The sequence below is a fragment of the Hippoglossus hippoglossus genome, chromosome 16, assembly GCF_009819705.1.
Source record: "Hippoglossus hippoglossus isolate fHipHip1 chromosome 16, fHipHip1.pri, whole genome shotgun sequence".
Lineage (NCBI taxonomy): Eukaryota > Metazoa > Chordata > Actinopteri > Pleuronectiformes > Pleuronectidae > Hippoglossus > Hippoglossus hippoglossus.
In genome coordinates this window covers 2,096,992-2,122,509 of record NC_047166.1, presented here as the reverse complement: position 1 = coordinate 2,122,509, position 25,518 = coordinate 2,096,992, and the positions used below count along the sequence as shown (strand labels likewise).

Genomic DNA, 25,518 nt, shown 5'->3' with positions numbered 1-25,518 from the left:
AGTGGTGTCTGGCTTCTTGCACACAGGAGGTGGTCATTTGAAGTTTGCAGCGTCAATTACAGTCAGAATGTAAATAAGAATTGAGCATTTGCAGCACCACATCAAACCTTAAGGTTAAAGCTAAAGAGATACTGAAAGTAACCTGATGGAGCACACTGAGCAACAAGTGTCTGTGAAGTCACGACCACACACTGAGTTCTCGGAACAACACATCGCAGTGTGAACTGTGTTTTTACAGCACTGCCTTGAGACCCATTTAGATGTGTTTTGCTCAAAAGCACTTCTGCACGATAGAGGAAGGAGCTGAGCAGACACCCTGAGGGAAGTCTGCACCGATACATAAACATGTCGTGTATATTCAGAAAGCAGCGCTCGGTCTGCAGGCGCAGGTTTAATTAAAGGACTCTCTGTGAAGCTCAGTCTCTAATTCTTCAGCTGCAGCTCCAGAAACCCTTGTGATGTTCGTCTTTTTTGTTTGTGCCACTGAAGAGAAGAGCAACAACCCGCTCTGCTTCTTTAATGCAACGCAGTGTCACTTCTAACGGTGACAACTCGGCCTAATCTTTGCATCTCAGGGTCCGAATTCTGAGTATTGACAACTTCGAGCGAGCAACTTGCTGCAGAGTACTCCTGTTAAAGATAAACTTGTGCGTCAGCTGACTTCCCAGAAACTGTTGCTTTTTTTTCTTTTTTTTTTTTTTTTAAATCAGGGGGCGGGCTGTTGCTAGGGGGAAGTGCAGAGCTCAGGACCAATGCTGTGCCTGTCTTCAAAGGCCGTTCCTAACAGCTCGAGTTACTAAAGGGCAAATAAAACTGCAGCAGGTCGGTTTACGAAGGAAGCTTCTGTGTGGCCAGAACTTGAGCAACACATTCATGATGAAACAGAGTTTATCAAGAACTGAAAGTGATCTAGACTTATTCTCTTGTGCATTTCTCTTGTACTAAAAAGGCCCAGATCCTCAAAAAAAAGTCTAAAGAAAACCACTTATTTCCTTTTTAGTCGACATTGAATTAAAGTTCATGAATTTCTAAAGAACAGAAACTATATACAAGTAATAAAATGTAAGTCCAGTCCTGAACAACACTCCTTCTTCTGGATTTTGGCTACTTCCTGAATATAATCAATACTCTGAGAGCTGAGTGGGCGTGCAGACAAAAGGTTTCATACCACACCTCAACCATCCCACGAGAGGAATGCATTCACCTGCTGAGGAGTTCAGAGCTGCACTGGTTCACTCCTACACGGCCGAGAATCCACTTTTACAGACAAGCTCAGAACCACAAGACATGATTTACACTTTTAAACACAAAACGCCTGCAGGTAGAGAACGTGGCAGACGTGTAGTTTTCGAATAGAAGAATAACCTTTCTGACATGATCGGGTTCGAGTGAACAATCGTGACCCCGAAGCATCGGAGCAGCGGCGTGAAGAAGTGTTCGGGGTTTGTCACCGAATTCGGCAAAGGTAACAAACAAAAAGGTATGAGGCTGTTGTCTTGGTACCACAGACCAGTGGAGCAACATCAAGTGTTCAACCCCCCCGGAGTGCTTAGGGACACTTAAACACATCTGACTGAGGCTCATATCAACTCTGTTCAAACATCCATCCATTACCCAGACACCACTTATCCTCAGAGGATCGTGTGGGGGGGGGGGGAGGAGGAGGTTGTGAAAGGTTCAACTGACCCCCTGACCACAGTTAAACTGTTTAATATAATAAATACCACAGTATTTATCTCTTCTGGTTCGGACCAGTGTAACTCGCTCTGCTTGTCTGACTCAGCAGAGTTTACATAAATTACAGTTGATCCAAAATGAAGGAGCCAGACTCAGACAGGAGAAACACAACAGCGAGAGTTGAGTCACTTCTCTGGTTAACTTCTGTTATAACCCGACGCCAAGAGGGTTGTTTTATTTTAGTTTGTCTGTACTGGACAGATTACAAGGAAACTTGGTGGAAGGATGTGGTTTGAGCCCGAGAGGAACTTTTGCCATTTTTGGTATCAAACCTGATCCAGGGAATATTTTAGTTTTTCAACATTTTCCTTTTTCCTCTCAGAGAAAAATTAATGGATCTTGATGGAAAAAAAAGACATCTGACATATTTAGAGAAACGATATTGACTGTGTTGGTGTTGGTGCAGCTCAGGGACTGTTTGGCCTTGTGGAGGTTGGAGCTCTACCAAGTGATGGGTGCTGTAGTTATAAATAAGCCTTTAGTCACCTAACATCTATTTTTAAACAATGGCATTAGTGTGACCCCTGTTGCATATCTTGACTTCATAATTTCATATTGTTCTATTTTAATATACATTCTTTTTAATTAAAAAGCTGTTATCGTTCGTCTTATGAAGCTCTTTATAAGTTTGTTTTGTGCTATATAAATTTAGTTTATCATATTATATAGGCCTGTGAATAAAGACTAATTTAAGTGTATTTAAACAGCATGTCGGGAATTCGCCTGATGGTGATGTCCCTCACAATAACGTGCAGGCCTGTTATCAAGCCCTGTTATCAAGTTCCCTTTTTTGGGGTTTATTGAATTTCGTTATTTGAACTTTGACGCAGCTGCAGTTTGTGTGCGAAGCTAAAGGGTAGTTATCACATCCTCCTGCTGCCATTTGCATAACCTCCCCGCCTGGTCACTGATAAACTCAGATGAACACACGGCTGCATGCAGGTGGACTTTAAGTGAAAGCATTAAAACTCCAGGTAGAAGAGAACCCACAGGATCAGAGGCACTAATAAACTGGGAACCAGCATCAAGGCTGTTCAAAGACTTGGTGCACTTTGCATCTTCAGCCCCAAGTCACAGCAGCTCTGTTTTCTGCACCCCCACCCTCCCTCAATCCACTCGTGTATGGTGAAAACTGTTCTATGAAATTGCCTCATCCGCGAGTCCCCACTGTGTCGCAGCCTGTTTTTCCCACATTGAGCTGTGTCGGGGGAACCACGGTGGTGGCTAACATCATAAGCCGCAGGAGGACTAGAGGAGGTCTGCTGTGGCTCATCACCATGGAGAGGCTCTACTCCATTTCCTCCCAAGACCTTGATGAGGGCTGGTGTTTGGCCTGTAACCCGAGACAACGGGAGGATCTGAACAAACAAGGCCGCAAGTCATCAGCGAGGATTCCCCCGGCCTCGGGCTCAGTGTGGTCCACATCACTGGATTTCATAGTGGGAGGTGCGCCTCCCCAGAGTGGGCTGCAAACATTTGTTATTAAAAAGGTGATCGTGTAGAAAAGTTTGGGCTGGAACCATTATGTTCTAGTCACTAGAACAAAGTGACATTTTCTCTTACCCACAAGCCTCTGGTATGTTTTCAGTGAGGATGTTTCTCGAGTCCACTAGAATCTAGAGGACTCGAGAAACATCCTCACTGAAAACATACCAGAGGCTTGTGGGTAAAAGAAAAGAGGAAATGTCCTATGAAAGCACTGAATACACTGTAAATATTTAGAAATCAAATATGTCATATTTGATTAAGTCACCAGTTTCCAGTCAGCTAAATACCTTTCGTAACACAGGATGAAGACATTGTTATGCAATTTTTGAGGATGTTGTGAACCGCTCTTCACCCGTTTCACAACCTTGCTGGTGCTGTTGCAGACGTGCACCAAACTGCATAAAAACACACTGCCACTCACAAAAACTGCGGATGCAGCTGAGTGCAAGGGGGGAGGGGGGAGGGGGGTCACCACAACATCTAATTTCTAGGAAACACCAGCGAGCGCTCCATTTTGAGCTGTGGTGTGAAAAAGCATCAGGTTGAAAAGTGCGGAGGTGTTAAGTTTAGCGTGGGGCGATTTATTGCAGCACAACAGAACCAGAGTAAAAAGTGTAACCAAGATGTCTACTTCTGAAGAAGAAAGGTCAAAACAAAAAGTTTCAGAAAAGGTCAAGTCATGTGAATTATATTTGTCTTTTATTTTGTTTCAATCTATACAGATACGTTAGCTTACAACTGGATCTGTACTATTACTCATTGTCCTCTCTCAAGTCAGCTCTGGTGCAGAGGAATAGCCCAATCTGCTTCCTTCAGCCTCAGTCCTTGTGCGGTTCTGCCGACACTCGAACTTCCCAGCCTGCCGCGCAGCCACAAGTCCGGCATGTGGTCGCTCTCCTCTCGTCAGTTTTTCCAACAAGGAACCAGAGCTACACTCATGCAAATTCTCCCCCTCCTCCCTTCACATGGTCGAGGCCTCCATACAAACAATCCAGGGGTTATGAATGGGCTCTATGGAAATGGGCTTCATGGCTGCGTGTCATGGAAAACGCAGCTTCTCCCTTCCTGCTCTGGGCCCTGCCTGCTAACACCCTCACTGCCAGGGAAAGGTTTCTTAATTAGGAAGATGTAAACAATGAGAAAATAAAAATCAAGGAGATTAAAAGAAAATAAATTTAAAAAAAAACGACTTCCCATTACCATTCAAATGTTTTGCATAGAATCATTTGTACATGTATTAGAAAAATATTTTTTAACTGTAAATTAAATTACTGCTAATTGTTTGACGGTATTCTGAGAAGGTGTTATTCATAAAGTTATTCACAGCCGACAGTGAAACGTGAACTTGTTTTGTGGGTGGTGGTGGTGGGGGGGGGGGGGGGGGTGAAGGGAGTCCAAGGAGGGAAAAGAAGATAAAAGTAACCACTGGTTTGTGATCCTCTTTATCACCGAAGCTCAAGTCAAGCCGATATCTCCATCTTCTTAAGTCCAAACCCCGAGGGATTCAAATGAGAAGGCGCTCCCAGCATTTGTGGGACACAAAATGTCCAAGAGTGTCCAAATTCACCTGATCAACAGGGCCAGTGCCCCAATACCAGCGAACCCGGCCAGGCCCAGCAGCGTGTTCCTCACCGTCGCCTCGGGGTTGGATACTCTGAAGAACTGCACGAACCCGTCCTGCAGAGGAGAATTCAAAACAAATAAGTTCGGTGTCTTCAATGGACACACACACACAAGCCTTTGTTGCGCAACGAGGACAGTTATGCAACCGCATGCGTCCGCTGCACCCTGTCACTCAGCCATTAGTCGTGAACTCACCCAGGAGTTGTTTTTCACCAGCCAGTCCCGCTGGTCGGTCAGCAGGTAGGTGGAGATCTCCTGGCCCACCAGCTCCACGCTGGTCTCCGGGCCCCTCTTCTCCGTCAGGTGCTGACACACCACGGCCCCGAAGGCCACCAGGCTGGCGACCCGGCCCCAGTTGGTGGTGTTGTCGCTGAACAGGCTCTTGGCCACCGCGCTGACGAAGTCCACATCATCCGCCCTGTTGTCTAGCGACAGCTTGTTGAGCATACCTGGAATAAAAGAGCCGGGCTCCGGGTTAGAACAGGTCCCGTTCGAGCGGTGCAACTGACACCACGACGACCATTAACTCGATATGAAGCTTTAACTGGTTTCAATGGGAGCTTGAGTTTCAACATAAAAGCACTTTCATGACACAACATGGAGTCTGCAGTGAGAGGGGGGGGGGGGACCCACCATTATACGCGTATCTGTGTTTCTCCAGAAGATCGTCCACGACTCTCTTCATGGTGGTCAGCGCTTTGCTGTCGCCCCAGCGCGGCTCCTTGTGAGCGAGGAAGTCCCGGAGGAAGCAGCCGATGAGCTCCCGGGTGTCGGCGTCCAGCCCCTCGTCCCCCGCCGGGCAGCTGTCCACTTCGCCTTGCGAGTCCAGCGCCGGGCTGGACGGCAGAGAGCCGTCGTCCACGCTGCCGTTGTCCCGGCAGTTCTTCGCCAGGTACCCGGCGCTGCTGGCGGTGACCTGCAGGGTCTTCGGCCGCTTCGGGCCCTCGGCCGCGCTCCCGTTGTGTGAAACTATCTGCGGGGAGGAATTTCCCCAAGAGCCGTAGTCCACGACTCCATTTTGAGGCAGGAACAAGCAGCTCGTGTCTCCAGTTGCGAATTTAAAGGCGTCCCGCTTCTTGGTTGGTAGCATGTTGGATTCTCCTGGTTGTCTCGGGGGAATCTTCAGGAATGATTTCGTGTAAAAATGAAGGTTTTAATTTGGAGCTAGCTGCGGGAAATAAAGAGCTAGCTTGGACTTAAGATTCATCCATTGTACTGACGCCAGGGTGGAGGAGCGGAAGTGTACCAGCCTCTATATATATCCCCACCCTGCGTGCGGGCGTGTGTCACGTGCGTGCGTGCGTGCGTCACGTCACTTCACTTCCGCAGAGGCACGTTGAATACGTTATTGTTCGTTTCGGAGAGTAAACAATAAAACAACAAAACACAACAACAGAGAGAGAGAAGCTGAACTTCTGTTAAAACTGAGAATGTGACTGATTAGGTGAGTTCGGTAGTTTTCCGTGACATCACATTTTCTGTGGTATTCATAAAAAAAAATACATACTTTCTCAATGACATAATAGTAATATTAATACATTATGAAGTGATTTACTCTCTTATTTGTATCTTGTAGGACTCATCCCCCCTTTTTTTATACCATTACCGGTAAATAAAAGTGAAGTTATATTCGGCGTCACAAATAAAGTAATTTAATCTATATTTAATATGTTATCTATTTCGGTTGTAAATGACTCACTTCCCGTTCTCGTGAAACAAAGGAAACGCTATAGGTGAGGCCCTATACTTTATTTACTGCACACATTTTTCTAATAGTTACTATAATACTGTACCTTGTCTTTCTTTCTCTTTGTACTTACAATACTTGCTTTTTAAACGTGCTACAGCACTTCTTCTACTCACTCTGCTGGTGCACCGAAACACCACAACACAACCAGGCAGTAGGTGGAGCTATCACTGTCTGTCACTACATACAGCTTAACAGACCTGTTCTTGGCAACAGACATCAAATGAATCTATGATCACTGACACTGTGACAACTGACAAAGAGGAAGTCTTTGCTTAATGAATCCTCTGAAGTGTTTTTTTACATAAAGCCTGAGCAGAGTTAAATAATAAGTCACAAACAAGTGATATTCTTTCAGCGTAACCATTTGATACACAACATGAATCATTCAGTATTTCAGGTGATTCCCAATTAACTTGTTTGTGACCATCACAAATCCTTATTTACATATTTCCTTTGTTGCTTTTTGAATAAAAATCATTTTTGTATCACTACCCTTCTAATGCACAACATGGGTCAAAAATGACCCGTCTTCACTTCCTGTGTTGTTTATTTTGTTGTAAAGTGTTTGAAGCAGCGAGAACTTTGTCCTCAACGGCCACGTTTGAAATGAATGACTCTGCTTCCCCCTGGTGCTCAGTAAGAGATGTGCTCATATTTGGGCCTGTCTCTCTCCCTCATCAGTCTCAGTCTGAAGTAACATCAATAAATAAATACAAATCAACAGGGAAATGTTATTAATGTAAAAGTTTATTTCAAATACTGACAAATCTTTTCACCGACTCCCACACAACTGAAACATTCCAACTTCTCCTGTACTTTCTGAATTCTTAAAATCATTCCCGTGTTCTCCAGTCATCCTCTTTTGATTAATTTAGTGTAAACCCTTGTTTATTTTTGTCTTGGAAGCGAGGGTGCCTGTGATTTCCCTGCAGTTGTCTGGGGCCACAATTAAAACTAATTATGTAATACCGAAACACAAGAGAAAAATCAAAAAGTTGAAACATTTACTTGCAAAACAACAAGAAAACAGATTAAAGGTAAAAGCAGCACAAAAGTACTTCGGAGCACACAGCCGGTCATTTCTTTATACATTCTGGCACATGTTAATCGTAGCTGAACGAGAGACACCCTGTGTGGTGGGTTTGAAACGCACCCTGCTATTTCCTCTCGTTGAACTGTTCTGTGCAAAGCCGAGCATCAAGTAGCATTCAAGAACTCCTGTCCACTGTTGTTTCTGAGAACATGTCGTCTTTCACACGTTTCTTTTAGCATCTTTTACTTGTCAAAGCAGGAAACTGCAGGATTTCAAACACAAGATGAAGCTTAACGGCCTGTTCAGATTTTAAGACCTGGCCAGACCGAAAATATGATTAAATTCAACAAAGCAATTATAAATGTAGTGGTCGGATATGCACTAAATTTGACTGTAGTTTGAAAGAGAATAAAGTTTGTCTCCGTCTGTCGTAGGATTCCAACAGAGAGATACCCGTTGGAAAGAGGAGAGTCTGACTGGTAGAATCGAGAGGACAGGTGTTCTTTACAGGGCATCATCTCTTAGATTTGTCTTTGACTGAATCAGCAGCATTTACACATATTTTCATATCATACAGATTCACATAGCCTCTGCAGATAGAGCAGAAGTAGTGTTAAACTGAAAAGTAGAGGAACCATTGAATCAGAAATAGCTCAGGCTCTGACAGAGTGAAAAGCAGATGGGGAAACAAAAAACACACAGAATCCCGTCCTGCTGAAGTCTATTTACAAACGGCTGGAACAGAGAAAAGCAGTGCATTCATACAACAGTGTAACACGCACGTACGCAGAGGTCACTTCTTTCATCCACTGCAAGTTTGACACATTTAAAAATCTCAATGAAAAACATAAGGCGGAGAACGTGATGGTGCGTGCACCCGATCACCTAGTCTACATGGAGGAGTGTGCGTTTGTGAAGGTTCCCTGAAGCAGTTATTATTACAAGGAGGCTGATTCTCAGCGAGCATCCAGTTTTCGATTCATTTCAAGTCTGCAGATTTTGGTGATGGCTCCGGTGACCTGTTTCAGAGCTTGAACCACATTAACAGGTGGGACTTGCTCAGACGTCGCCCCCTCACCATGCGTTATACAATCTCGTCGCTTCGCCAAGTGTTGGAGTGAGCACATCCTGCAAGCATGCGACGTTCCACTTTAAGCTTGCAGGGACGTCACTGGGAGCTGGGCTGACACCTGTGGTTCTCAGGTTGCCGTTAACCACATCTGACACAAACCAGTCTGTGCAGTGTAAAGAAAAAAGAAACCTGGTTCTCGAGGGTGCTGGGAGTCGGAGTAACTCCAGTTTAGGATTTAGTGAAGTAAACTATATGTAATCCATTAAGTTAGTGTTTCAGAATGTGAATTGCCAAATAGGCAAGAGTCAAGGACACAACTAAATCTGACTGTGATAAATAATCTGAAAGAGTTTAAACAATGAGAAACCAGCATCCATTAAGCAGCTAGAAAAAGTCTGTCTGATCAGTCCCAAATGTGTGAAGACAAATTAACTGCACACGGCAGAGTGGGAATCGACTACGAAGGCTAGGACTGTGGTTACTTTTGTCTTTTTAATGCGACTTCAGTGATGGGATATGGCCTTCAGACTTGACACTGAGATACTAACTTGTAGAGATGTTTGGAGACGACGGGAGACACATTGAATGGGTTGGATATCTGCAGTCTCTGAGCCGGGTGATAGCTGCAGTGTGAAATCTGGCTCAGTTGGTAAAGCGAAGAATTTCCCCAGCCAGAAAATCCCAGGTTGTAATCCCAAGTGAGTGGATTTAGCACTACCGTTCCTCTCAGGCATGCTAGCTGGTACGCTCCTCAAAGCGCTGAGCTTATCGCAAACTACGTGCGTGTTGGAGTATTATTTACAGAAGCATATACTCTACGTAGGGTGCTTCAATCCCCCCACAAATCTTTTAGGCTCATAGTAAACACATCTTGATGCAACCAAACTAAGACAGAAGTCAGAGAATTGCAGGGGTCCCCAGCCTTTGGAAATTATACAAGGATACACTCAGCTGAGCTCTTACCCTGGGCCGCGAACAAGTGTGTGCACATGGATTGTCAGGACAGCAAAAAGGAAAAGGAAGGAAGTGCGACTGTGGACATTTCAGGGCTTCGTGTGTTTGTCTTGATTCTTCTTATCAATAAGCAGATGCCCCGCTCCAGTTAAAAAACATGTTAAATTTCTTTTTTTTGTTACATGTTACAATCATGCAGCATATTTAGAGAGAACAGGAGCAAAGGGAGTTGAGAATTAAAGCAATAGGAGCAGAGAGCGAAACAAAAAGGCGGCGTTTCAAATCCCTTTTTGGCGGAGCCGCAGCAGGTGACCTCTGGCTTTGTTCGACGCAAGGTGACCGAAGGATGAGCTGTCAGGAAGCCTCCATTCAATCGCCACCATTTCCCAACACGGTGTCAGTGAAAGCTCAGCAGCTCGTTTAATCCAGGCGGCTGCCCTAACAGATTTGGTATGCAAGCAATTATTCACACGCATCTTCCAACACCTCCCACCTCCCCTCCCCCCCCCCCGAAGCCGCCACCCGGACAGAAAGGGAACGTAAAGAACACGCTGCGATCATGGTTCCTAGCTCCCTCACACACATCATTTTGGTGTCATTCAGGATGCAAAAAAAGAACAAAAACATACTATACAGAATACAAAGTGCATTGACTGACCCCATCCGACCCCTGCCCGATGACACACACCTACTGTGATGCATCTTGGAACACCGAAAACCAAGACAAGGGAGGCGGTAGAGCAGAGTGCGCAGAGGGGGCAGAGCTGTGCGCGGTGGGAAGGCAGAGACGGCTGCGACCTTGTGGACCGCGGTAACCTCTGTCGCCCCCTCCCACCCCGCCCCACCCACATACAAGCAAATGGAGTTTTAACTTATACAACTCTGCCCGATATGTTAAAGCCAGTGGTGCCTGGGGATGAAAAGGTAAGGGAGGAGGAGGAGGAGGAGGGGAGGAGGGGGACATATTGGGGACACGGGTGAGGAGGAGGAGGGACCTTTGCCGCGAGCCCCAGGGGGAGGGGGAGGGTGCTTCGGGCATGGCGAAGGCTAGCCGGCTAGCTTGCTGGTCACCAAGGACGACTTCCTCTGGGGCAGATCCTGCGGCGTTGGAATGTGGTCGCCGGTCACCAGGTTCTTGTCGGGCCCCGCCACAGGAAGCTGCTTGTTCTTCATCTTGGCCTTGGCCATGTTGTAGTCGCCCGAGTCGAAGTACTTTTGCTGTGTGAGAACACAGACAGGAGGGAAGGTGAGCTTTTCGTCAAAACAACATTCACATGCCCGTGTGTACACTGGAAGTTATTGGTCAGCGTCTGCACTGATCCTGTGGAGGAACGTTCCCAACACAATCCCAGCCCAAGAGATGAGGACAAACTCCAGCTGGAGGCTTCAGCTGAATTCAGCCCTGTGCAAACACTTGCACCTGTAAACCTCCCCAGCTGCGTAAAAGCAGCACACAAGCATATTTCTTTGTAAACATAACTGTCCATAATGTTTTATTGTTTATTAAATAAAGTTCTCAGATCAGCAAACATTAACGGTGATACCAACATATCTGTGAAAGGCTCTAATTGCCACAGCCAGTGTGAACAGGCGGGATTATTACAGCCTGAGTATTATAGTAAAATACATCCTGAAAAAAAATGAACACCAAATCGCAAACCTTTTAATGAAATGATCAAGCTGACGATTGCATTGCACTGATTCAATCACCCCAAAAAACCAAACAGCCGACTCTCAGATTCTCTAACTATCCTCGATATCATCATTCTCCGATGATTTTCATTCTGGGAGTTATCTTATGATGAAGTGCTGCAATTTACTCTGTGGCTCTCTGCTCAGCCTGCCTCGACTACTCCTACTTCTAGTCAGTGATTTCCCAGAATGACTTTCAGCAGTCTCCAGAGGTGGAGGTTCTCTGTAGCATATATAGTGCGTGTAGGTGGAGAGAGCAACAGTTTTTCCAGTCGAGGAGAGAGACTGATGCTTCTGTGTGCTTTGGCCTGCTGTACAAATTACCAATAAAAACAATCCATCAAACACGCCGTTATATTTCACATGCTATGGATGTGGCTGCATTGGCATTCTGCTCGACTGAGATTGGGTTGGTAGAGAAATTATTTTTTCTCTCTGCTTCAATGCATTCAGCCCTATAGGTCTGTGGGATGGACAACACAGCGGTGCCTCAAGATAGAAACCTGTGGTTGTGAAGGGACACGTACTGTTTATCATTAGTCATTATTCTGACCACAACATTTTCCACAATAAAAAAATTAAACCGAAGCTGGAAACGTCTCATTATGTTGTCTGCAGGATGGAGACACAAACAGAAGAATGCACAGGACACAGGAAAAGGAATGAAAGGTATGTGGCACGCAGCTGTTTTCAGTTTTACAAGTGGATTCTTCAGTGACTCTAAAGTGTTTGAGGTTGACTACAGGACAAACATGACCTGAGCCGGAATCTTTGTTTAGTGGTGTTGGTATAAGCAGGAAGACGGTTCAGGGGTTCGATGACTGAATAAAATCTGTGACTGATTTTTAATGGAGGCACAACTATATCTCCAAAGGGTTCCCATCTCCCACCAAACGAGGTTGCCTACCCCTTTCTGTAATCTCTTCATGAGGAAGTCTGAGCCGCCGGGCTTCTGTCCCAGACCATGGTACTTGGCCTGCAGCTTGGCCTCCTCCGCCTTCACTGGGTTGGCATTCTTCTCCTGGGCGTCCTGCGGAGACGAGAACAAACGGACATAAACAGCCTTGTTTTGCAGGAAAAAAAAAAACAGGGACCTTGTAACATCTTGAGAAACATTTGAAGCTACACTGGAACAGCTGGTTTTGAAACAGGTAGTCATTTTTCAGTTCTACAAAAACACCACAGCAGTGGAGCCCAGGGCCACTTCAATATTAAGAATAGTAAAACTGCCCTTGAAGAGCTGCTGTGGGAACCGAAGATACCTCATGATAGCATGAGTCACGGCTTGAAGGTTCTTCTGTTACAGTCTCTAATATCACCATCATGCCTGAGAGGAAACAACTCAAGAAGAAGAAGAAGACAGAGCTCTGTATTTGAAAGAGGAGACAGGTTTTTAGAATATTATATTGATAAATATCATTTAAAACCTACTCTATTTATGTTGAATCATTATTGTAAATTGCTTAAGTATTCAACATTAGAGAACTTCAATTTGGTTGTTGATTTCTAGATAAGAAGTTCTTACATGCTGATATTTTCAGTCAATTCGAACATGAACCTCAGCTGTTTTCAGACATAAAAACAGGAACATGTTCAAACCCATCTTTCCAGACCCTTTCCAGAGTTTGCTTATTTAAAGGACGCAGCAGGAGATTGTCCGGGTCAGACTTGTTCACAACAACGGAAAATGTGGGGAACATTCAGGTGACGTGGGAGCCTGCGTAGAGCAGCAGGAGGCAGGACACGATGTAGAAAGTCTGCATTGGAAAGCTCAGTGTTATTGTTTACTCAGCATCTTCTCTGTGTATGGCTCCTTTTTTCCATCTTGAGATATTTGTATTTGTCAAGTTTCACATCTGTCTCTATCTCTAAATACCAATGGTAACATTTAATCTAATGATTCCTTGACCTCAGTTAATGTGAATTAAATCGGTGTTGTTTTGTGTTTTATTGAATCATTCTTGGAATTGAAAGTGTCTAAAGAAATAATAACTTGACACTAGGAGCGTCTATATTGTTGCTACTGACAAAACTGTTGTTTAATACCCTGTCAGGTAAATAACAGGTGTAAAGTGCATGTGGGACTATAGTGCACGAGCTCCAAAGGCCATTTATACTGTCCCTGCACGTACACCTGGAGCAAACAGCAGAGACCTACTTCCACTATGCAGACAGGATGGGACACGGAGACTGTAGAACCTGCTGGGCCGGGGGGGGGGGGGTTGTTTAAATGTGACTCAGGACACAGAGGCCAAGGAACCGTTTCCATCAGGAGGAGAGCGGACGTGTGGAACAGAGTGTTCGGATTCACTCGGATTCCAAGACCAGAAATTTACGAGCCACTATATTCGGCCCAGACTCAGAGAAACTACAAATCCAACAGCTTTTCTGTGCAACTGTACTAGAATGTGTCTGTGCAGCAATGTTAGAAAAGTCACCTTTGGGAGGTTTAAAGTTTAACAGTCCGTCAAAACACTATTTGACAGTATAAACTAAATCTGCTTGTTACAACAGTGCCTAATCGAAGCTGCTTCACATTTAACAGAATATCACTAAAAGCTCTCGAATCATGTCGTCTTCCAGGGTTGACGTGTTCCTCAGCATCCTCTACACGTACGAATCCTCTTTTTCATCCTGAGATATGTGCATTCTTTTTTTTATTTTTGCATCTGTTACGTGTTAGAAACATCGTTAACGTGCCCACTCGCTCGCAGGGAATCCACATAACCTGCGGTATTCTCACAAACAGCATTAAATAAAAGAATTTCCATGACACATTTAGAACGTTAACCAACATTGCAATACTGAAGAAAAATCTATATTAAGTTATGTGGGTATAATTGGTGACATGTTATCGGGTCAGTGAGTTTGAGGTGGCCCTGATGTGTACTACAGAATTTGTTGTTGAGTAAGTACCGAAGTATGCTCGACATGTTGTGTCACAACACTTCACATAATTACCATTCACTGCAAATTTATGACTATAAGTATATTGTACACATCCAAGATTATAAATGCTTCGAAACACAAGTTTGAATTTCAAACACCCAATTAAGGGCTGGTGCGCATTGGCTGCCATGTTTTCATATCACGAGTTAGATGTCTGAGTTATCAAAACAAACCAATTAGTAGGTTTTTCAGTTTGAATTTCAAACACCCAACGGTTCACTGGCCAGTTAAAGGCTGGTTTGCTAGTGCTGCATATTTGTTCTGCATTATTTTCCATTTAGATTGTGTAATTATCAAAACAAACAATTTTTTTCCCCAATGCATTTTAATCCCATTGCTTGTGCACAGTGTGAAGATTGTATATTTTTTGTGCACATCACAGAGATCTTGATCCAATTATATCATGACCATAAAAATAAGCCATACGCAGTGGAAACAGTTTTGAGTTTGTCTTTCCAGGCGTGAAAAAGTTGATGTAACTAACTCAGACGCACACCTGTGTCAGCACGCAACACAACATGCGTGTTGAACCAGATGTTGTTACTATAAGCACATGTGGTTGTGGTCGTGTAAAGAGAGTTTCAGGTAGACTGCAGCTGTCAGTGCCATGTGACCATCAGGAAAGTGTGTCGAGCTTGTTTGTCCGGTGCAGGTGTTGTTGTGCGGTGAGATTTGTTGACAAACAGCAACATTAAAATAGCATAACATTACAACATATAAATCATAAGAAATAAGGTCAGGGGATCATGGCGAGCAGAAATTAATCAGTAAAAATATTAAAGAGCGAACATAAATTCTCTGTTTCCAGGGCTTTTTTGTTTTCGGATTCTGGTATTGAATCAATATATTTGTTTAACTTCAATAACTTGAAAATGTTGATTTGTGGATATGTGGTTTTGTGAGCAACAGGATCAAATCAATAACGTAATATTTATGTCTTAATGGAACCAGTTGACAAAAAGAGCTGAAATATCCTTTTGATAACTCGGTAGAAAGAGTTTAAACGATGAATCAGTTTGACATTAACTCGTTTGTTCTTATTTACTATTAGATATTTAGAGGGAAGGCACCAAATAGACTGAAGTCACTTTGTTATGGTTATGATTATATTTATTATGGTATTTAGTATTAGTTATTATGGTAGTTTTATGGGTATTATGGTTATCATGGTATTAATCATTATGGTATTTTTATGGTTATCATGGTATTTAGTATTAGTTATTATGGTACTTTTATGGGTATTATGGTACTTTTATGGGTATTGTGGTTATCATGGTATTTATCATTATGGTATTTTTATGGTTATTATGGTACTTTTATGTTATCATGGTATTTATTAGTAGTAATTGAGGTCTTTTCTGGACTATGGGCCCTTCATGGGACGTTTTTAAGGTGGTGGTGTAGTAAAGCTAAACAATAAACTTTTATACGAGATAATCGATATATTTTGAAAATAAATGTGCACATCAATGTCCTGTTTATATCTGGGGATAAAAAACGACGTATAAGTTTGACAGTCACTTCCTGGATCCTATTTACAATCAGATATTTTTTGGAGTGACGTCACTTGGTTATGGTTATTATGGTGTTTTTTGGGGACTATGGACCCCCCTCCCCCCCCCCCCTTCCCCTGAGGACAGACCAATGAGGCCCGAGCTGCTGTGGACTCTCCAGCCAATGACACACGCCAAGAGACAAAAACAAAGTGACACAGTGGCGAGGAGCGTCAGCGTGTTGCGGTGACAGCTGCGGTGAAACGCGTCTCCTGCTCCCCGCATAAAGCACCGCATCGCCCCGCATGTCTCCCCCCCCTCCCTCCCTCCCTCCTCTTCCACCTCCTCCTCTGGTGCACGCTACTAACACCCCACTCGTGCTAGCTGACGTTAGCCGCTCCATGCTAGCAGGGTTAGCACCGAGGGAGACAACCCACCTGTTTTTCGTCCTCGTGGTCCACCTGAGTGTCCGAGTCCGGGTTCTCCGAAGACATGGCGCGAGGGTGGCGGGCGGGCAAGCGTCCCGGTTACCGGAGCGACTCGACGTGCGGGAGCCGTGAGCTGAGAGCTGTGCTCGGTGTAATCCTCCAGAACACGACTGCTCCCCAACAAAAATGGCGTAGCGAGATGTGACGTCACCACAGGGGAGGGAGGTGGGTGAGGGAGAGGCGGGCCCCCTTGCTTGTGATTGACGCATACAGTAACCAATCACAGGGCGGTGAGGGGGCATATTGAGCCAATGGGAATCGAGCTGTCTGTGAGTGACAGCTCGTTGTCCAGTGATTTTACAAAATGGAGACTGGGGGGGGGGGCGGGACGCTGCGTCAATACAAATCACCTGGAATGAAACAAGTTGTTGAGCAAGTAGCCAATCGCAGAGCAGTTCGCTTCGAGAGGCTGACTGTGGTTGGCTGCTTCTCCTAAGCAGAGGCGGGACCTAAGACAAATATGGCGGTGATGCACCTTGATGTTTGACGCCGAACGCCAATGAATCAAACCAAGAATAAATACGTACAACATCTGACGAACATTGTTTAACATCAGCGAGCGATTCAAATCCACGAGAGCAGCGGCAGCCATTTTTGTTGTTATGTTGTATCCCTGCGGCAAACTTATCTCACCAGCAAGCAGCCAATCACAGTCAGCCTCTCGGAAGCGAACTGCTCTGTGATTGGCTATTTGCCGGTGACCCGTAAATCTAACATTCAGCGGGAACAGATCTCTTTAAAAAACCGATGGGACCTCTTTGCTAATTTGTTCAAATACAGTCGCGTCGTGTCAAAGTAAGTTTCCAGCTCCATCACCAACACGTTAGCTCAGGCTAAGTGTAGCAGGAGGCTCAGTAAAGGCTAATGTAGCGTGTGGTAGTTGACAGCAGTGCAGTGGATTGATGTGAAGGTGCTAGCTAAGCTAAGCTAGCTTTTCAGAGGCCATTTTAAACCTCCTCGAACACGTTGTCCTCCTTCTCTCCAGCTCCTGCATCCGGTCTTCTCCTCTGAGTGATGGCGTGTGTGCAGCAAGTGAGAACCTCCCAGGTAACAGGGACTGAAAGAACAGGGGTGTGTGATGCTGCTAACTCAAGCTAACTAGCTGGTTAGCCAGAAGGATCCAGATTTGTGTATTTGTTGTGTCAAGTTTCCTCCATATTTGAAATATAGTGATTGGAGTTCTATTGGAGTTGCTGTTAATGTTACTTTATTCCTCAACATTAATTTGAGAGCCCCCCCTCCCCCTCCCCAGATTATAAATTCAAAATATATGATCCTCATATTCATCATAAGCTACAGTTGAGATCACCTGGTGTGTCGACCATGTTTCTCTGGTCAGATCTTGGGGTGAGATATGTTTCTTAACGTCCATACTGATTAATATTATATTGTTTTATTCTAACTTTTAGCTAAAAACAAAATTAAAATGTTATGATTCCTTTCATATAGGGCTGGGCTATTTAAATACTTGCTCCTGTGTGAAGGTTGTGGTTTCAAACTTTTCTTTATGAGCAGAGAATTACAAACACTGAAACAGATCTGAGGTCGATAATGAATGTGTTGTACCTCCTCAATAGGAGGTAGTAAGCAGATAAATATTGTATTTTGTTGTATTGCTATTGATAATAATTATATTGGCCCTACGTACATACCAAAAAAACTCCCACAACTTGATGAAGAGGATCATCCTCACTTATACTTATCTTTGTAAACAAAATAAGAACCATATAACTAAAAACTATAATTATTAATACTCATATCCTTTATCTTAGTCTCCAGAGAGACAGTGTTGCATCTTGTGTAAAAACTGACAGATTCACCCTGTAATTAGTGTTTTATATGATATGAAATATGTTGAAGTCGCTCTCCAGCTGTCTCGTCTCGAGTGTTTGTGTAAAGTGTGATGAGCTGCACTCAGATTCTGATTAATTTGATTCACCCATGCAGGAGACTCAGCTGTTGCCTAATCAGGTTATCACAGAGCAGCAGTCCTTGGTTGTTATGAAGAAGCTTCTGGCTATTGCGGTGTCTGGCATCACATACCTGCGGGGCCTTTTCCCCGAGAAGGCCTACGGGAACAAATATGTTGATGGTGAGATTACTCATGAAAAATGTATTTGTCCGAACATCATTTTCCATTTGGAAATATTTACAAACAAGATTTCATACCCACGTTTCTGTTGCCTTCCACAGATCAGAAAGTGATGATCCTTAGAGAAGTGCGCAGCTGTCCTGGGGCCTCTCAGATCGTCCAGTGGTAAATAACAACACCTTGACACCTGCTGGTCAAAGCTGTAGTTCAGGCTCACCACACTAATGTCCTCCACCTTTTGGGATGCCATTACTGTTCAAACTAACTGGTTGTCAGTCATAACATAGATTATTCTGGGTGATATTGACAGAAACATATCACAATAGTTTTGCCTAAATAGTCTCATGTCAAGACGCTGTTTCTATGTGTAATAATAATGTTATAAGATGCTGTGGTTCACTACTGGGATGATTCATCCCTTAAGATCGTGACACGTTAACTGATGCTGTGTAATAATGTTACAGTTGGAAGTTAGTCAGACTATTGGCTCCGTGTGTGTGTGTGTGTGTGTGTGTGTGTGTGTGTGTGTGTGTGTGTGTGTGTGTGTGTGTGTGTGTGTGTGTGTGTGTGTGTGTGTGTGTGTGTGTGTGTGTGTGTGTGTGTGTGTGTGTTATTCATCCAGGATGCAAGGATGTTTTGAGGCCATCCAGCAGAGATATGTAAGTCATATTCAACCTTTTCCACCCGACAGAAGATTTGTCATTTCCACCGGGTTGAGACGATGTAAGATAACATGACCAGCAAATAAATTGTTGATTCAAATTGTGTCTTTGGTCTTTTTTCTTCCCACAGCTCCGGACAGTTATCATGTCTGTGAGTATTTAGCTAACCTTATGTTTCGTTCTTTTTAATGCTCTATTGAGATACACAGGAGTTTGCTTGGGGGAAATGATGGTGGCAAAGGGATAAGTGGTACATGAGGATCTTTAACTGTCACATTATTTAGACTACTTACAGTGTTAGTCTTTATTGGAGGCCTTATGGAAACCTAGATGTATTCGTGGTGCTGATGTTTTCTTTGTTTGCCCTTTTGTTAGATCTACACTGACCCAGAGAACCCCCAGGTAATGTGCTGGATCTGCCATACCATTAAACTACTGTACAGGTGTTTGTATGATTACTGTACATCTCTCCTCTCGTCTTGTCTGGCAGAAAGTGACTGAGTTTTACCAGTTTAAGATCCAGTACACAGCAAAAGGAGCGCAGATGGACTTTGAAAGGTGGGAGTTTGTCAAGCTTGACAGTCGAGATAATAGGATGTTGAATAAACCTCCTATCGGGGTGGGGAACAAACAAAAGGAAAATACAATAAGCATGAATCATCTCTAAGTTGGCTTAACACTCACATACCAGGACGTTGATTTGGTTTCTGTCTCGATGTGACTCAGTGAATACATGAATTAACCCATTGAACGCCCTGAATACCTGAAACAACCGGTTGCTTGAAACCCGGAAGAAACGATTCTATATGATGAGAGATTTAATGTGTCCAGAACCTTCTTCAACCAAAGCTTAATAGCTACAATCAATATGCTAGTATTATTACTGCATTATTGGGAAAGGACACAAAAATGTTATACCACAGACTGTACATAAAGATAGACGACATGACCGGTGCCCAAAAGTAAAGCCAAAGATTCCTGATCGCCCCCTGGTGGCTGTCATGGACCAAACTAAAAAATATATAACATCGGAAAACCTGGGAAAAGCAACTGACAGGACGACTTCGTTTCTCACCTGCTTCATTTTTGTTCCAGCAGCAGCAGCAGCAACAACAACAACAACAACAACAAAGTGTCGACCATGACATGTGGCGACACTAAGAAGGCCAGCGTCCTGCTGGTGAGGAAGCTCTACACGCTGATGCAGAACCTGGGTCCTCTGCCAGATAACGTCTGCCTCAACATGAAGCTGTCTTACTACGATGATGGTAACAAACAAACTCACCATAACTAGACATCAATTAGATTTAAATTTGAACCTAATGTCATGAACCCTGGAACTCTTACATGCTTTTATCATATACATACATACATTTGTGTCACGTTTTAGCCATTTTGCTGCAATTAAAGATTCCCTGTCTTTTGTAAAGGCAGGAAGGGAAAACCAATAAATGAAAAAAAACATTTTTTGTGCAACATCTAAGTCAAATGTGATTTCCAGCTGTAAGCAATTTAAAACATATATGTAAAAGAGACATTTATAGGCTAAACTGAAAATAGTTCATATTTAGATTGTAGAAACAGGTCATTGACTGTGTACTGTGTGTTTGTAACAAATATTTTGCAGTCATGATATTTGCTTTTGACTGACACTGTAAAACTGTCTCGTGGTTTGTTTGTCTGTGTGATTGTTTTGCAGTCACCCCTCAGGACTACCAGCCCCCGGGCTTCAAGGAGGCTGACGGTGACACCATGGAGTTCGAGAGGGAGCCGGTCAAACTCACTATGGGCGAGGTGTCCACCCCCTTCCACACTTTGAAGATGGACATGGCCACAGAGAGACAGAGACTGGAGCAGGTGAGGGAAATGAAGACAGAGCTATAGAAAGCCTAACCCCAATGCCCACGTTGGAGTCTTTCTTTAATATTGACCGTCTTTAATGGAACGCTTTTGATGCCTTTGTTCCCTAATCAACATCCTAATCAATAAGTCAGCACTTCAGCAAGCTGATTTCTAATGGACAGCTTTGCTTTCTGCTAAACGTGTGCAGGTGGAGGAGAGCGTTAATGTGATGGAGAAGTGGGTTCTGAAGATGGAGGGGGAGGGCGTCCTTTCACAGGTCAGCACACAAGCAACTCAGACATAAAGCTTGTTTACACTCAGCAGGGCAAAGTCATTTCAGTCATGCTTTTGACTTACGTTATAGTGTCGCACTATAAATCTCTTTACGATCAAATTCATGTTCACTATTACTCTAAGTTATTTCTGCTTATACGACACACGCTCTACATCAGGGGAAGCAAACCTTTTTCTTATCGAGGGCCATTTAGATTTTTACATCATCCTTCGCAGGCCGTACGGAATTACTGAGCAGGTTTATCACACTAACTTCTTTGTTGCTACAGCTGGAACTGCTGATAGGCCTCTGATGTCAGATGGTAGTGATGATGATGATGGCACAAAAGTGGCAGTGCTTGGTATTTCTTATAGAATCCCACCAATTTATTTGTTAGCCAGTAAAAATAGGCCGATACGAGCTTCACAGAATTTTGGTGTATAGCACTTTCCATTCAAACAATGTAACTTTGAAAATAACAATTACAATTCAGCTTATTTTCCTGATTCAGGTTCTATTTGTGATTTAATTTTATTCATAGGAAAGTTGATGATCAAACTGGAAAATATCAATCCTCAATTACATTTTGTTGAACAATTTTACAGCAGAAACAAGGATCTTTCACAAATTCTTCTGCTGAATGACTCATTGATTGATTGATTGACAGTTTAGCTTCTTATCTTGTCTTTTCAACTTGTCAGCTTGTCAACTGTTGTATGTAATTATCTTGTTATTGCAGAAAAAAATCGACTGTCATCAGAATGATTTGGTATTTCTGAATTGCTTTCTTTGTATTTTTAAATTCTCTCACAGGCCGTACATGACCCAGAGGATCTTTAACATCATAGTCATACTTTTAAGTCACACATGTAATTTTATAATAACGGGTTTTTTTTACCCCTCATCGACACGTTCTTCAGGATTATAAGACATCTGACAAGTATGAATTTGCGCCGTTTTGAGGTCAACACACAAATTTCCAAGCTAAAGGTCAGACGTGATAGTCGGCCTGTTTTTATCAGAAGCTGTTTGCTGTTGTGTTCAGTGTGTTGACACAGTTCTATCATGGTGTTCAGATAACATGTTTTAAATCTTTAGAGCCATGTGATCGAAGACGTGGAGAGACCTGACACCGAGAACACAGACTTGGATAACGCCGGTGAGCCGCCCCCCCCCCCCATTTCACTTCATCTGACTTATAACAACCTTTACACAGTTCAGCTTGTTCTTGTTTGTTCTTGTCTCCTTTATGTATGAAGTGACTGCAGGCGTTAAGGAGACTTAAACATGTTACTTGTACAATGTGGATTCAACATGGCACTTAATTTCTGGAAGCAATGATTCGCAATGATCTTGAAATTAATTGTATAAACCAGAGACAGCCGCCGCTGCCATAAACAATCCTCTGGTAAAAACTGCTGATGTGTTCATGTGTCTGATAAGTTTGGTTTTAATTAGTCATTCGATGCAATAACAACGGGGTGAACGTCACCTGTTAAACCTACAGATGTCATCATAATCCAGATAAAATATCCTTTATCCGGCATGTTTTTTATTATGATTATTATGAGACCCCTCGAAACTACATCATTTAAACCGTATAAAATTATAGTGTGTTTTTTTTTTGTTTTTTTTAAGAAACCCAACTGACCTGTCATGAGAAGATGGAGAGTCGTGAAGAGATCATAGAGGTAGGTGTGAGATTTACATCAATCCACTGTGAGCAGGTATAAATCACTGATCCTGCTCCAGTTATTAACGTTCAAGTGGAAATTGTTGGTGAGGAATCAAACCTAAAAGGCAAAATAACATCTTTTCCAAATCAACATCAAGTAAACATGAAGTGGTTTAAAAAAGGGGAATAATGCTTTTGTTAAGAAGTGGAAGATGATTTTTCTGCCAATTTTACATCTTTGATTCTTCTCATGTTGAAGAATATGTTAAACCCAGAATTGAATGCATTCAGAAACTAATAATAAATAATGATAATGCATTTTATTTACAGGCGCCTCTCACAGCGCTCAAGGTCACCTTACAAGGCAGAGATAAAAACAAAACAAAAAAATAACAATGCATCAAAAAGATCAATAAAATGAACAGTGAATAAAACATTCTGTAGGTTGGCCAAATAGAAAACAATCACACTGAATATGCCAGTTTAAAAAGATTTGTTAACTGTTAAAGTTAAAGAAAAAGCCTTTCATAAGGTTATTTTAATTTAGAAATATTAAATATATATATATAAAGGTTGACCAGCAATCACAACGCGCAGAGTGAGTGTCGGCTCTTTGCGAACATAAAGCAAATGGCCACTTATGTGGGGTCGGTGTTACGGGCCATGTGTCCCCTTTCAGATGGACACTCTGGTGAAGAGGACCTCTGACATGGAGGTGGGTGTGAAGAGGACCAGGAGTGGACGGATCATCAAGTCGGCCACGGTCAGTCAACCACTTACAGCTTAACAGCCTCCAATTGTCTCTGCGCATGGTCACAGCTAGAAACACGCTCACACTGGAAAACCCCTCAGTGCCCCGATGCTGTAATCCCCTCTCAGTTTTTATGAGTTATATACTAACCAGTAAACAGGACGTCTCTGTTTGTCAACCTTTTGAGTTTATAGTCTGCATCCATAGTTATTATCTTATTAATGCTATAAGTTGGACATCTTAACCTGGTTTTAAGAGCCTGTTCAGGTTATCTCAAGTCATTTCTGATGTTTGATCTCAAACTGGGCTGTTTCAGTGTAAGATTATACACGTAAACATCATAGACACTGTGATTGAAGTTAGAGCAGACGGGAAAATAAAATAATGTTTTACATCACAAATAAGAATCTTCCGTTTGCTGTAGGGAAACTGACACGTTGAAGACTTTTAATTTAAATAATGTCGCTGAGAGTGAAAATGAAATGATGTTGAAAGTAACAAGACACTGTTTGTGTGTGTGCGTGTGTGTGCGTGTGTGTGTGTGTGTGTGTGTCTCTGTGTGTGTCTGCATGTAGAAGACAAACTTAATCGTAAACAACAAGCCGACAGCCATGAGGAACAAAATGGTGAGAAACTCATCCTCACAGACTCCTGCCTAATTCTGATTTAATGAATAATTTAGTATAAATAAAAAGCTCTAAATGAAGCCTGTAAAAAGATATGTTATGTATTATTCAATAAGAACAACAGAACTGTGTGTGCCTGCAACTCCACATCCTCTCATTAATTATGCAGCCATTGAATTCATGTCCAATAAGTCTGGAAAGTGTATTAATAATTTTATGGTCCAAAGCATCGGTTAAGATATTAACCGTGGGTGGAAAAATGTACACACGTTACACACAACTCAATCTGGAACTGAAAATGAGAACAGATTTACTCTTACATTAAAACATGTCTCTGGCAGATTCAGTTTGACTTTCGAAGTGGAAAGTGTGAAGGAACCTCGTTTCACAGATTCAGAGTCAGCGCCGATCACTTTGCTTTCAGACACTCGGAAGATCTTTGTCAACTGTGTGTTTCTTCCTTTTTGTTTTCAGGTCTCTCAATATGATATTCCCAACAGCCAGGAAACACCAGCCACCTCCACTCCTACGAGCAAACGCAAATTCAGTGAGCCCAAAGAACGCTACTGACCCCGCAGCCCACTGCTCACACAGCAGCACGGCTGTATTGATTTACACTGATGTTTTTTAAATTTTGATTACAGGTTATGTGGTTGTTTTTTAAGGTTGTTATGTAACATCAGTAACAGGTTCATTTGAATGAAACACAGATGTTTAATGCGTTAATAGGATTTATTATAATATAGCTATGAAATATAAATAATAATTTATAAAACAGTTTGTTTTGCCTGTTAATGGTTGTGTCTGTTTTTCTGTTACGATTCTGCTGCTTGTGTAACAAAGCAGGAGTGGAAATATTTAATAAAAAGACAAAACTCCATTCATTTCAAGTGTCATCTGTGTTTTAAGTGAGTCGTTAGTCCATGTGACACGTCATTATAAAGCCAGATTAATTTATAAATGTTGATTTTAAAAGTGCTTCAAGGATCAACACCAACCAAACTTGAAGGTTTGTCCTCTGGGATATAAAAAAAAACGAATTCTACTTCACCTGCCTCTGGAGAAACAAACCTCAATCTTTCAATAGACCCCGAAATGCCACCATTTGCATGTGGTTCCTTAAATGAAGCTGTTAAGTGAAAGTGGATTATATCGGTACACAGTGACCTTTGGGCCCAGATAAGGGCCCATCAGCAGCCTCCCGCCCAGCAAGCTGTGTGTTTTTAATCTCCTATTGTTTTTCCCAGAGAGAGGGACATTTGCTGATAGACTGCCTTAACCCACTGCAGATCAATACTGCAGGAAGCCTTTGTGATG

At 42.9% G+C, this 25,518-nt stretch overlaps 3 protein-coding genes across 7 annotated transcripts; 1 reads left to right on the top strand and 2 right to left on the bottom strand.

The window, feature by feature from the left end:
- Positions 1 to 3,899: 3,899 nt before the first annotated feature.
- Positions 3,900 to 6,134, bottom strand: mcl1b (MCL1 apoptosis regulator, BCL2 family member b). Its single transcript, XM_034611406.1, has 3 exons — positions 5,482 to 6,134; positions 5,044 to 5,297; positions 3,900 to 4,902 (listed from the first exon to the last, which is right to left on the bottom strand). The coding sequence occupies exons 1-3, from the start codon at positions 5,936 to 5,938 to the stop codon at positions 4,789 to 4,791; spliced, it is 825 nt and encodes a 274-aa protein (XP_034467297.1). The 5' UTR covers positions 5,939 to 6,134; the 3' UTR covers positions 3,900 to 4,788.
- Positions 6,135 to 7,327: 1,193 nt separating this feature from the next.
- On the bottom strand, positions 7,328 to 16,426 carry ensab (endosulfine alpha b). Its single transcript, XM_034611216.1, has 3 exons — positions 16,229 to 16,426; positions 12,257 to 12,379; positions 7,328 to 10,875 (listed from the first exon to the last, which is right to left on the bottom strand). Exons 1-3 carry the CDS (start codon positions 16,283 to 16,285, stop codon positions 10,705 to 10,707), a joined length of 351 nt encoding a protein of 116 aa, XP_034467107.1. The 5' UTR covers positions 16,286 to 16,426; the 3' UTR covers positions 7,328 to 10,704.
- Positions 16,427 to 16,584: 158 nt separating this feature from the next.
- hormad1 (HORMA domain containing 1) lies at positions 16,585 to 25,084 on the top strand. 5 transcript variants are annotated; one of them, XM_034611215.1, is made up of 16 exons: positions 16,585 to 17,074; positions 17,265 to 17,326; positions 18,227 to 18,371; positions 18,473 to 18,536; positions 18,994 to 19,030; positions 19,164 to 19,184; positions 19,409 to 19,435; positions 19,524 to 19,591; positions 20,138 to 20,301; positions 20,733 to 20,890; positions 21,084 to 21,152; positions 22,248 to 22,308; positions 22,788 to 22,840; positions 23,504 to 23,587; positions 24,151 to 24,201; positions 24,676 to 24,771. In XM_034611215.1, exons 2-16 carry the CDS (start codon positions 17,294 to 17,296, stop codon positions 24,769 to 24,771), a joined length of 1,131 nt encoding a protein of 376 aa, XP_034467106.1. In that variant the 5' UTR covers positions 16,585 to 17,074; positions 17,265 to 17,293. The 5 variants fall into 5 exon arrangements, with proteins under 5 accessions (XP_034467106.1, XP_034467105.1, XP_034467103.1 ...); XM_034611214.1 differs by having other exon boundaries at positions 16,586 to 17,074; positions 20,135 to 20,301; XM_034611212.1 differs by having other exon boundaries at positions 16,586 to 17,074; positions 20,132 to 20,301.
- The last annotated feature ends 434 nt before the right edge of the window (positions 25,085 to 25,518 follow it).